This window comes from Macrobrachium nipponense, chromosome 32 (genome assembly GCF_015104395.2).
Source record: "Macrobrachium nipponense isolate FS-2020 chromosome 32, ASM1510439v2, whole genome shotgun sequence".
Classification (NCBI taxonomy): Eukaryota; Metazoa; Arthropoda; class Malacostraca; order Decapoda; family Palaemonidae; genus Macrobrachium; species Macrobrachium nipponense.
In genome coordinates, this window is record NC_061094.1 from 38,718,883 (window position 1) to 38,731,822 (window position 12,940).

Consider the following 12,940-nt stretch of genomic DNA (forward strand, 5'->3'; position numbering starts at 1 on the left):
GTGCCAAAAAAAAAATAAAAAAAAAATAAAAAATAATAAACCCTACCGAATGATCGATGATGAAAAAAAAAAAGTAAATGTTCATTTTATTTATATAGGCCTCTTATATAAAATATTCATAGTTATTTACAAGTTATCCTGAAACACACAAATTTCAACAATTCCATTTAAGCAGTAAAAATTCATTACATTCCAAAGCACATAATAAAGGCCGAGACGAAAGCAGAGTAAAAGTTCCATTTCATTCCATGAGTCATTATCTTTTTAAACAAGTTCATGGGGGAGGTTTGAAAAAATTCCCATTAACCTAGAATAAAAAATCATTATATTCTGAAACATATTTTGTTTTAAATAGGGCCCCCGAGAGAAGCAGAATATAAGTTCAAAATCCCCAACACATTTTAATAAACACTTTCTTTATGATATCCAGCATTCTGAGAGCATATATTGGGAGGTGTGAGAGAGACGCCTGCTTGTCGCCAAGGTAACGAACATCTGCAGAGTCGGTGTCGTCTGACAGCAAAGGCAGTCAGTCAGTCGTCGGAGTACTGGAATAGAGAGACTAGATTCTTTGCCTTCGATTTGTTCCAGGCAGAAATTAATCAAGCATGCTTTATTATATGTAAAAAATAGTTTTATAAATTAGTATTTATGAACGCTATATCTATTACATATATATTATATATCTATCTATATTTATATGTAAATTAGTATTTATGAACCTTGTGTATATATAAATTATATCTATTTCTATATTATATATATATATATAATTATTATATTTATCCATATATGTATATATATATGTATATTTTTTATTTTATTTATTTATTTTTTTTTTTTTACCCGATGCATTGTTTTAAGGTTAAAAATCTTTCGGGAGGTCTTGATTCGTGTACGGTTTGTTGGAGGCGAGGTTTTTTTTGGGGAAGCCGAATGGGCCAATCACAGCCATGCTCCCCCTTCCCATTTCAGTCACGTGGTTTTTTACTGCGTCTTTGAACGGTTGCCATCTTTGATACTGTGTTAGTACTATATTTGGTACTAACATTGCTTTCAAGTACTTTGGTACTACTTTTCTAGCCTTAATTTGGTACTTTTGACAAAAATTGGTAATAATAATGTTTTTGCTATTGCTCAATGCAGTGACCAGTTTAGTGCCTGAAGGAGCAATCTATCATGGTACACATTTAGTCAGTCTCGTATCGTTTGAGACGTGAATGTAAAGGAAGGAACCAGTGCAATGTTGAAAAACATAATGTGCGGTTTTCAGTCCAATTTACCGGATGCATTAAGGTAAAGTTCCTTTACACTAGGACGTGGAACATGCTTTTTCTGATTCATCTGAAGATGAATAAAAAAAAAAAACGGCAACAACGATTGCAGGCAAAGAGTGCCAATGCACAACAAAACAGTAAATTAGATAACTGTAGGATTGTTAATCACAGAAAGTGAATAATAGCAGTTCTGAAGTTTATGACTATAGTAGTTGTTAATGGTAAAAATACAATATTATTTTTTACAGTTTGGCACGAAAACCAAAAATTTCGGAAAAAGCAAAATTTAAAGGTCCCTATTATGAGTCTTATGTAACTCATAAAGGTGCGTATTATTAGTCTTATGTAACTCGCACATTACTGTTTTAACAGTGCGGGATAGTGTTGCCACTTTCATTGCATGCAGATAATATCCCCACTTTCATTGCATGCAGATATAAGTCTTCTTAGCGTTTGCTTCTCTTCCCTGTTAACTTTTTTTTTTCTTGTTTTCATTTCCTTTTTTCTTGTTTTCATTTCCGATTCTATTTAACTATTCCTTCTTTCTCTTTCTATAAGCTGAATGGCCTGTTAGCTCCGGTGTTTGGCCTTCACTATCCTGTTTTGCTTGGTGTATTTTATAAGAAAATACATCTCATTCCTTCTTCCCAGAACATTTTTAATTAAATCATCCAAGTCAGTCACAGGATCCACTTTTTCTCTGCTTTTTTTTTTTTTTTTTTTTTTTTTTTAGTACTTAGGAAAATAATAATTACTACTGAAAAATTGTTCCAGGAATTGTCTTTATCTTTACAAACGCAAATTCATATACAGCACCACACCACCTTTGATAATACATTAAAATTATTAATTACTATTGTTTAAAATGATGATAACATTACAGCAGACATTATTGTTATGATACTTGTGTATAGAAAGTTTAATCACACTGGATCATTGCCTATAAAGTTTACGCAAAATAAAAAAAAACAGGAGAGTGAAAACAGTAGAGTGTTGAAGTTTTGCGTGAATGCCTGTTATTGTTGTTTTGCGTGAATGCCTGTTATTGTTTTCTATCATGTAATGAGTGGAGATGAAGTAGGGTTGGTATCATGCCCAGCTGATATAGAGCTCATTAACACTCTATTATAGATAACGGGCACTCACACCTTACCCACCAAACTTCTACTGTACAATCCGGACTTTAATTTTATCTATTATTCGAGTTAAGAGAGCATTATGAGTCTTAAACCAAATTCCATAATTAATAAATATAACACGAATTCAATAGAGGTTAGCAAGCAGTAGTTAACAATTTTTTTTTTTGGAGAATATTTCCTGTTATTATTTCTTAACTCATTTAATAATGAAGTTCGTCTCATAATTTTCTGAACTAATTTAATAATGAAGTTCGTCTCATAATTTTTCATGCATTTAAAGTAATTTACAAGAAAAAATTTACAGTTTTGATTGAAATTTACATTAAACAAACTCAATAATCAACACAGGTCAGAAAACTTATCTAAAGTTTTTTTCTTTTCTTTTACAATCGTAACAACTTTAGTTTGCAAGTTATATAAAAAAAAAAATTTATACCAAATTGAATTTTTATACATCCGCTTACGACTGTTATAATAAATAACGTAATGCTTCATAATTTTATATAACTATTAGTGAATAATGAACATAAAGTATTTTGGTAATTGCAATTTCTATAATTATTTAATTATATTTATTTAATAGCATTATATTTCATTGTGAACAATTAGAATTTAGTCATTTAATATTAACCTAAAACTTTAATGTCTCTATTCATTAAAAAATTTCACCAACTATTCATCTAATTGCAATTTAAAAAATGTGTCTCTATTCATTAAAAAATTTCACCAACTATTCATCTAATTGCAATTTAAAAATAGTTATTCAAAAGTAAATTTTTAATTACACTTTCTAATTGTTATTAGGTGCATGTGAGGAGAAATATTTTAATGTGCACACATTTTAATTTTTTTCTCCCCTTAACAATAAGTAAATTGTAAGTGGTTACAATTATATAGATTGAGTTTTATGGAAAATATTTAATAAAAATAAAAAACCGGTAAACAGCATAAAACTATTTATTGTAAATATTCACTAGTTATTAATAAACTAATGCAGTTTATTACTTTTTCTGCGACAATCATAAAGAGGGCACTTTAAGCTTCAATTTGGTATAAAAAAAAGTTCTCTAATTAAATTATTAAAGTTTTTCAAAGTAAAAAAAGATAAAACTTTAAACGCGTTTTCTGACGTTTTTCCCTCCAGTGGCCTTTAGAGGGAAAACGTCCATTCGCCCGCCACTCATGACCAAAAATCGTTTTATTGCAAAAAAAAATCAAATAAAAAAAAAACAGATAAAAACATCGTTCAATACCTATGTTTTCATGTCCCGGTCGCATATTCGTGATCTGTGTTGTGCCTCGGCTCATGTGAGAAATTAAGACCAATCAGCGGTTAGAATTCGCTTGAGGCAATGACGTCATTATCCTAGTATTCAGTCTCACTGTGTACGATAATTATCCGCGGGTAACGTACGTTTTCATTATTGATAAATTATAATATATATATATATATATACATATACATACATACATGCATATATATACATGCATATATATATATATATATATATATATATATATATTATATATTAATATATATAACATACTATATACTATATATATATACTATATATATATTATATATATATATATATATACATGCATGCATATATATATATATATATATATATATATATATATGTATATATATATATATCGTATTTATATATATATAGTATTTATGAACTCAGGCGTCTACACACACACACACACACACACACAAGGCGTGGTTTGTGTTCCTACCGGATACATCGTTAAGGTTAAAAAATCGATAATGCGTACTCAATCGCCATAACGGTCTTGTGTCACGAAATAAACAGGTTTAGAAGGTACCAGCAAAAGAAAAACAACAAAATAAAAACTTTCAGAAGCCTCTCGTTTCCAAAGACAAGTGCTCTTAGACCATACTCAAATCCCATACAATTCCTCCTGAGCATAACATGATCACTGTGCAATAATTGGGACAGTCACGTCTCGTACGAACGTGTTAATGAAACTGTACGTTGTGTCATGAGTCTGTGTGTTCGTATTTAAAGCCTTCCCCCGAGAAACACATGTGCAGTCCACTCCGTTGCGTTGCGTGTTCTACGAAGAGAAACTCCAAGAGTAAGCAGTTCGTTCTACCTTAGCAGAACTGCTCTATTATCAACAAAACCTTTGAGGACATTTCATCGCTGCCCACTTATCATCTGTAAGTACAAGACTTGGCCACAGTCTATCATTCGAAACTGTTTGTTTCCGTATGGATGGAGGGGAAATACTATATGCTGGTTAAAGCAAGTTTCAAGGTCTCGTGATATTTCTAGTGGTGCTTTAATTCATTGCTAAGTCATATACCGGGGCACACAGTCAAACTACTTTTCCTACTCTATAACGTCACTGAATTCCTGGTTTCATCTATGTCCGGCCGGTCGGGGTCCGGTGGGTGTTGGGGTTTGTTGTTTCGAACCCACGAAACGATGAAATTATCAACTAAAAAAAATCCCGTTCGGTATATGAAAACATATTAATTCTGAGGTAGAGCGGATTAGATATTGAAGTACATGTGTAGCTCGAATAATTTATATGGATCACGGTAATTATTCATTACATATACATGTATATTGCCATTATATATATATGATATATGAATTTATTTGTATATTGTATATATTGTATAGATTTTATATATTATAATTATATATTATATGTGTATATAACCTCTTATATTTGTTTCACCAACTCTTATCATATGCTCCCTTATCATATGCTCCCCTCCTGTTGGAACCTCTGGACCCTCTTTTGCTTATTTCCATCATAATATTGAACCCCGTTTCTGATAATGTGAACGTATGCGAAATGTACTGCGTTGGAATCTATTTTTAACTTGTATCACTGCCAAGTTGTAAAACTCTCACGTCGGTCTAACCACGTTTGATATCCGGTCGTGAATGGTTGTCCTCATGAATTGTGCAACTGGTTGGCTAATATTATGTGAATATTATTTTCTTTACCTCAGATGTTAAACTGTGTCTAATTAGTCTAATATTTTACCATAGTCCATATGGCTCGCATTTTGTGAATATTAGTTAAGTACCTCGGATGTTAAATGGTGCCTAATATTGTCTAATTAGCCTAATATTTTACCCTAGTTCATTTGACTCGCATTTTGTGAATATAAGTCTATTACCTCGGATGTTACTGAATGGTGCCTAATATTGCCTATTTAGTCTATTATTTTACCATTTTACCATTTTTATAATTATCCCTGTTGTTTAATGAATGTTGATCGTCACTAGTGATCACATCCATGTACTAGCTACCAATTTTCGCTCTGACGGGAAAATGTAATTTCAATTACAAGGCGTTAATTTTTCCCTGGTTTTGTTAACTTCCTTACGTGATTAATATCGAAGCATTTAGTTGAACGGTGCAAGTTGTGTTAAAAATAGTCAAACGTCGATAAAGGTAATTGTACAATCGATATTTCTTTAAATCGGCTGCAACTTACAGTATGTGTCGCAACTTCCAGTATGTATTCGCGACGTCACGGTGCATTTGTTGAATCCAAACGTCATCGTGAGCCAAGTACCGTTCGTCGATAATTCGCCGTGGATTTAGGGCTGCCTTCCATTCGAATAACAGTAATCACAGTACTCAACCGACAATTAACCTTCAGGGGCTATTTAAGGTGTGTTTACATAAATCGATTAGTTATGATAATGGAGTTTTTTACGCAGTGACGTGTTCGTGACGTGTTCGCATTAATCTAAATTGAGGATGTGGAATTTTTACGCTGCGATATTTTCCTCTTAATAGCACGAAGCTCTTTCTCGCTCCAATCTCGCAATTGCAAGGTAAGTGATATCTGTATAGATAACTGATTCATCGTCAATTATGTGCTGGTTACCCTCAATATGTTCTTCAGGATGTTCAGTAAGTGATTTATCAAGGGTGGGTGGTAAAGTAGTGGTGGTGACAGGAACCCAACCCACTGCTTTCTCTGTTCCATCTCCACTGCCGCTTTTGGGGAGTCTTCCAAGTCTTGCTTGCTGTTCCATTTTGGGAAAGTCGAAGTCTTTCAAGTCTTCCTTGCCGTTCACCTGTATGGGAAAGTGGAAGTGTTACAAGTCTTACTTACTGTTCCCCTGTTTGGGAAAGTCAACGTCTTTCATGTCTTACTTGCTGTTCCTCTATTTGGGAAAGTCAAAGTCTTTCAAGTCTTACTTGCTGTTCCTTCCTATGGGAAAAAAGTGACATCATTTCAAGGTCTTAAAAACTTGCTTTCCCCGTTTGGGAAAGTCAAAGTCTTTCAAGTCTTACTTGCTGTTCCTCTATTTGGGAAAAAAGTCGAAGTCATTCAAGTCTTACTTGCTGTTCCCCTGTTTGGGAAAGTCAAAAGTCTTTCAAGTCTTACTTGCTGTTCCTCTATTTGGGAAAAAAGTCGAAGTCATTCAAGTCTTACTTGCTGTTCCCCTGTTTGGGAAAGTCAAAAGTCTTTCAAGTCTTACTTGCTGTTCCTTCTATTTGGGAAAAAATCCGAAGTTTCCACTTCAAGTCTTACTTGCTGTTCCCTGTTTGGGAAAGGTAAAGGGTCTTTCAAAGTCTACTTGCTGTGCCCTGTTGGAAAAATCAGTCTTTCAAGTCTTACTTGCTGTTCCCCTGGTTGGGAAAGTCAATTATAAGTCTTACTTGCTGTTCCCCTGGTTGGGAAAGTCGACGTCTTTCAAGTCTTACTTGCTGTTCCCTTGGTTGGGAAAGTCAGTCTTTGAGTCTTACTTTCCTGTTTCCCCTTGGTTGGGAAAGGGTCAAAGTCTTTTTGAAAAGTCCTTTTAACTTCGTGTTGCCCCCTGGTTGGAAGTTTTTTCAAGAAGGTCCTTTTAAAGTCTTTTTTGGCAAGTTTTCAAGTCCTTTCAAGTCTTCTGTGCTGTTCCCCTGGTTGGGAAAGTCAGTCTTTCAAGTCTTACTTGCTGTTCCCCTGGTTGGGAAAGTCAGTCTTTTGAGTCTTACTTGCTGTTCCCCTGGTTGGGAAAGTCAGTCTTTTGAGTCTTACTTGCTGTTCCCCTGGTTGGGAAAGTCAAAGTCTTTAAAGTCTTTTTTGGAAAGTCAGTCTTTCAAGTCTTACTTGCCCTTTGTTCTGGTTTGGGAGTTTCCCCAAATTCTTTTGAGTCCTTAACTTGCTGTTCCCCTGGTTGGGAAAGTCAAAGTCTTTAAAGTCTTTTTTGGAAAGTCAGTTTCTTTCCCCAAAAGTCTTTTGACTTCTTGCTCCCCTGGTTTGGAAAGTCAGTCTTTCAAGTCTTACTTGCAGTTCCCCTGTGGGAAAGTCAGTCTTTCAAGTCTTACTTGATGTTCCCCTGTTTGGGAAAGTCAATGGCTTTTAGGAAAGTCAAAGTCTTTCAAGTCTTACTTGCCGTTCCCCTGTTTGGGAAAGTCAGCCTTTCAAGTCTTACTTGCAGCTCCCCTGTTTGGGAAAGTCAGTCCAAGTCTCACATGCTGTTCCCCTGTTTGAAAAAGTCTGTCTTTCAAGTCTTAATCTTGCTGTTAACCTTTTTGGGAAAGACAGTCTTTCAAGTCTTACTTGCTGCTCCCCTGTTTGGGAAAGTCAGTCTTTCAAGACTTACTTGCTGTCTCCGTTTGGGAAAATCATTTTTTCAAGACTTAATTGCTGTTTTCAGCGTACATTTGCTCTCCTATAAGAGTATAGCTATAGGAGAATAGCTATTACTAAAATATAAAGGTTTTGTTTTGTTTTTAGATTACATTTGAGGAAACATTCCCATGCTGTTAGAGGTGATATAATAACAAGTTGATTAAAATTTTTCATTTATTTAGTGTATTATAAGGGCGAATCTACTCTTTAGTTTATTATTATTTAAGTGTATTATAAAGGCTAATTTACTTTTTAGTTTATGATTATTTAGTGTATTACAAGGGCGAAATTACTATTTAGTTTAGTATAAGGACGAATAAACACTAAATTTAGTTCGTAGTTGCGAACAACAACAGACTTGTCTGTCACCGAAAGCTAAATGTTGCTGCAGGCTTTTGATAAGACGAATGTATAACTAATACGTCCATTGTTATTTCTCGAAAGGAACATATTGAATAGTTTATATATAATATATATATATATATATATATATATATATATATATATATATATATATATATATGTGTGTGTGTGTGTGTGTGTGTAGTTAACGTTTGCTGTTCTTTTCTGTCAAAACCATGGTTGTATTTTGTTTCAAATTGATTGTGCCTAATAATTCGTATATAATATTAAGTTGGAAATTTTTAATGCAAATGTAAATTTGGTCTATGAATGATAAGAAATGCTTGTGATGCAATTCACAGCTAGCTGAAAATGTTTACAAATGTTGCCGGCGTTACTGTTACTGTGATTAATTTTCGTAGTTTCTAATTGTGTTAAAAAATGAAGCAGCATTGCTAACTCCATTATGATGACTATTACTATGTCATTGAGGTGAGGTAAGTAAAAGCTTATCACGAATGACTATTGGTACTATCTGTTATTGAGGTAAAGCTATCCCGAATGACTATTGGTACCAACTTATGATTTTTTAAATAATTGTCAATGGAAACTGATATATTGTAATTAGTTGTCAATGGAAACTGATATATTATAATTAGATTTTAGAAAGTCCTTCAATATCAGACGAAGGGTTTGGTGTGTTTCTTGCAGTAAGAATTTCGGGAAAAATAGCCTAGACTTCACGCTTCAGTACAAGTTAATATGCTGACCTCAACTACTTACAGTTCACATAAATATCCCAAGCATCATTGCCGCAATAAGTGTAGAGAGGGTCATGGATGTCGACAAAAATGCACTTTTGTAAACTTGGAGCATAAGTTTACAATGTATAGTTCGTATGCATCGCCCACCCTAATGTGCAATGTAACCTTTGTTGCTTACATCGGTTTGGCGTGAATTGTCATTTTTTTTTTACTCTTCTCGTCAAATTAATGTCAGTGTAAACTGAATTTAATGTTAGCTCATTGAAAGAAAACTAGGCCGGTTATTGTTGCAAGTGTAAATTAAACTTCAATTTAGCTTGACTGAAAGAAAACAAGGTCAAATATTGTTTTAAACAGTAAACAGAATAGGTTAATGTACCAAGGTTTTTTTTTTTTTTTTTTTTTTTTTTTTTTTTTTTACAGACCGAATAGGTTAATATACTAAGGTTTTTGTTGTTTTCTTTACAGACCGGAAGCAATGGCTAGTGGCGACCCGTACACAAAGCTTGAGCGTCGTCTCCTCTCTGATCGCTTATTGGACCAGTACAGTTATCCACGTCCCCATCCAAGAGTCAAAGGTCAAGCGGTCATATCAAACGCAAGAAATAGATATACTCAGATACCAGACAAGTTTTCAAGGAAATGCAGAAGATGTGGAGAAGTTTACGCTGTGCTAGAAAATGGCAAATCGCGTCAGCCTGAAGTTTGTCGCTACCACTCCAACAGTGGACACCCAGGACGTCCGTTTAAATGTTGTGGTAGGCGACCCCCATCGAGCCCTTGCAGAACTGCCCCTCAACATGTCCATGAAGACCTGACTTGAACAACATGACTGGTTACTTTCTCACGAGAGAGAACTTTTCTGTGACGTCTCGTGAAGCTTATGCCGTAGACACAGAAATGATCTACACCGGAGGGGGTCTAGAAGTGGCTTGCCTGTCCGTTGTCAACACCGAATGTGAAGTGGTTTATGAAACGATGGTTGTCCCTGACAATCCTATTTTGGATTACAACACAGAGTTTTCAGGACTCGAGTCGTCTGACTTCATTGGTGTGACAACCACCATGAGAGACGTTCATGGAAAGCTGCGGACGCTGTGGGGTCCTAACACCATCCTAGTGGGCCATGGGTTAGAGAGCGATTTAATCAAACTGCGTGTGATTCATGATAAAGTCGTCGATACGCTTCAATTATACCCACACAAGAAAGGTCTTCCGTTCATGAATTCGCTCCAGTATTTGAAAGACCACTACTATTTACCACGTAGCACAAATGCTGCAAGTTCTTATAAATGTGGTAGAGATGCAGCTGCCGCTATGAAGCTTGCTCTTCGAAGGGCATAAAATCCTAGTTAATGGAACTTAATACACACGGGGATTCAGTAATTACTTGGTTTTAACGGGTTGTACTCTGCATGATTACATTATTCGTAAAATTTCAGTTGTGGAAGGAATTGGCCCATTGTTTTCTGTGAGAGTACTATTATTTAGTACTATTCCAAAAGCTAACATGAAGTCGTCAGAGAAATTAATAGTTTTTCAATCCTGAAGTTTCTTGAAACAAGAATGTTTGGAACGATCTTCCAGCTATAATGGCAGAAGGTATGAAAGCCGGACACTCAGTTCGTTCATATGTAAATTTATACCGGTAATAGTCTGGCAAAATTATGAATTGACGACAAAGAGCAGCCTATTATATGTAATCTGCACAGCTGTGGTGTGTGTGCAATTTCAGTTTGTTACACGTAATTTTTTAAGAGATGTAGTTTCAGTTTGTTACACAATTCGTAATGCAGATGTAATTTTAGTTCGTTTGTTTACACAATTCTTAATGCAGATGTAATTTTAGTTCGTTTGTACAAAAGTACTTGTTAAGATGTAATTTACTAGGTAATGATTATCAGCTGTCTCTCTCTTACTTTAAAAGTTAAAGGTTAATTTACTAGTTAACGATTATGTTTTGAGGATAGTGTGTTTATGCCTCGGAATAATTCCACTGGTTTGATTATATACACATGCCTTCAGTCGTAGTTGTTGGTTTTTTTTCTTCCGTCCTCCAAGGCTCAACAGTGTTCATTTATATATATATATATTTTTTTTTTATTACTTCCACCAATGCTAAGTTTTATTATTATTATTATTATTATTATTATTATTATTATTACTACTACTACTACTACTACTACTATTACTACTACTACTACTACTACTACTACTACTACTACTTCCACCAATGCTAAGTAGTGTTCATTTACAAGACGTGTGTGTTTCAACTGTCCTCATATACTTAATCATTTAATGTTATCTAATGTGCCTTGGAATATTTCTACCTTATCATATAAGTATATTTTTCTGTTGTAAGAATACCTTAGCATTTGTAATCATATAGTTTTTTCTGAATACCTTATGATTTAGATTTTTTTTTATGTGTAGCAAAAATGTCCACTTACAACTATAATCAGTTGATTGTATTCACCTATGTATTCATGTAATGTGCCTTCGAAATACTTACAATTCAAATCAGTTGATTGTATTCACCTATGTATTGTATTCATGTCATGTGCCTTAGAAAGACAACTCAAATCAGTTGACTGTATTCACTTAATGTATTCATGTAAATGTGCCTTAGAAATAACTACAGTATCAATTAAGTAATTTGTTCTTCAAGTTGTAAAAGTGAGCACTTACAACCGACAACTATTATACAAGTGCCTTAAAGTGCCTACTGTACCAGTTAAGTTTTTGTTTCTTCCTTTAGTTATAAAAATCTCCACATTCAACTATTATACGATGAGCATTTTTGTCCTCATACAATATTACCAGCTCTTTCATTAAGGTTTTGTCAAGACTGTGTTCTCTTTGTAAATCTTAACGGAATATTATAAGTAATTGTGTTTGAAAGGTTTCATTAAAAATAAACTTTATTTCAAATGAACTTGTATGAATTCATTAATTTCCAATAAATTTATATTCTTTTCGTTTTCTCTCAGATACAAAAGTGTACTAAATGGACGAACTACAATGTCCTTGTCAACAAATATCTAATGAAATTCAAAACGGAATGCTAGATTATAAAAGGCTTCATTGAACTAGTGTTAAGAGCACTTAAGGTTGTAAGTCGTAATAAATTCGAACAGAAAACTGAGCACTTTGTACATAAGCACCATTATGTACAAATGGAACGTTAACAACTTCAAGAAAACAAAGTAAAATGCATTACAGTTAGATACGTAATACCACTGTAATGCGAAGACATATTACCACTAATTCAATGTACTTTTATTTATAAATTTGCTGAATCTTCAGGAACGTGCATTGCAATTACAAGAATGGATTACCATTGTAATCTGATAATTTACGAATTTACAAAAATAAACACTTATAAAAATCTATGAAATGCAGTTTCTGTTTGAAAAATCGTTCAAATAACACAATGAAATACAGACATTATTGTTTAGAATTATTCAAATAACAGACATAAGTATTGCAGAATCGTAATCAGTATCCATTTGAGGCCATTTCGCAATCTCCAACATCGAATTACACGAGGAATTCTAAAACGTAATGTCTAACACGTATTGTGAATTGCCTTTGTCTACGTTTTCTCACCGTCCCAAACCAGTCACTCGTCCTCCCTCCTCCCTTTCTCGTTACACTGAAATTTCGCTCTCTCTTTCGCTCTCACTCCTTCGCGTCTTCCTCCCCTCTTTCTGAAATCCGTTTTCGGTTTCTAATCTCGGCCATTCCCCTCTCCTCTTTTTGCCGTTATTTCTGTCAACATTACTTCAC

General features: G+C 34.0%; 1 protein-coding gene across 1 annotated transcript; it reads left to right on the forward strand.

Moving 5' to 3' along the window:
• The first annotated feature begins 4,442 nt into the window (after positions 1-4,442).
• On the forward strand, positions 4,443-12,077 carry LOC135207351 (putative exonuclease GOR). Its single transcript, XM_064239080.1, is given in 3 exon segments — positions 4,443-4,607; positions 9,620-9,963; positions 9,966-12,077. Coding segments are annotated over 2 exon segments (864 nt in total). The 5' UTR covers positions 4,443-4,607; positions 9,620-9,629; the 3' UTR covers positions 10,496-12,077.
• The last annotated feature ends 863 nt before the right edge of the window (positions 12,078-12,940 follow it).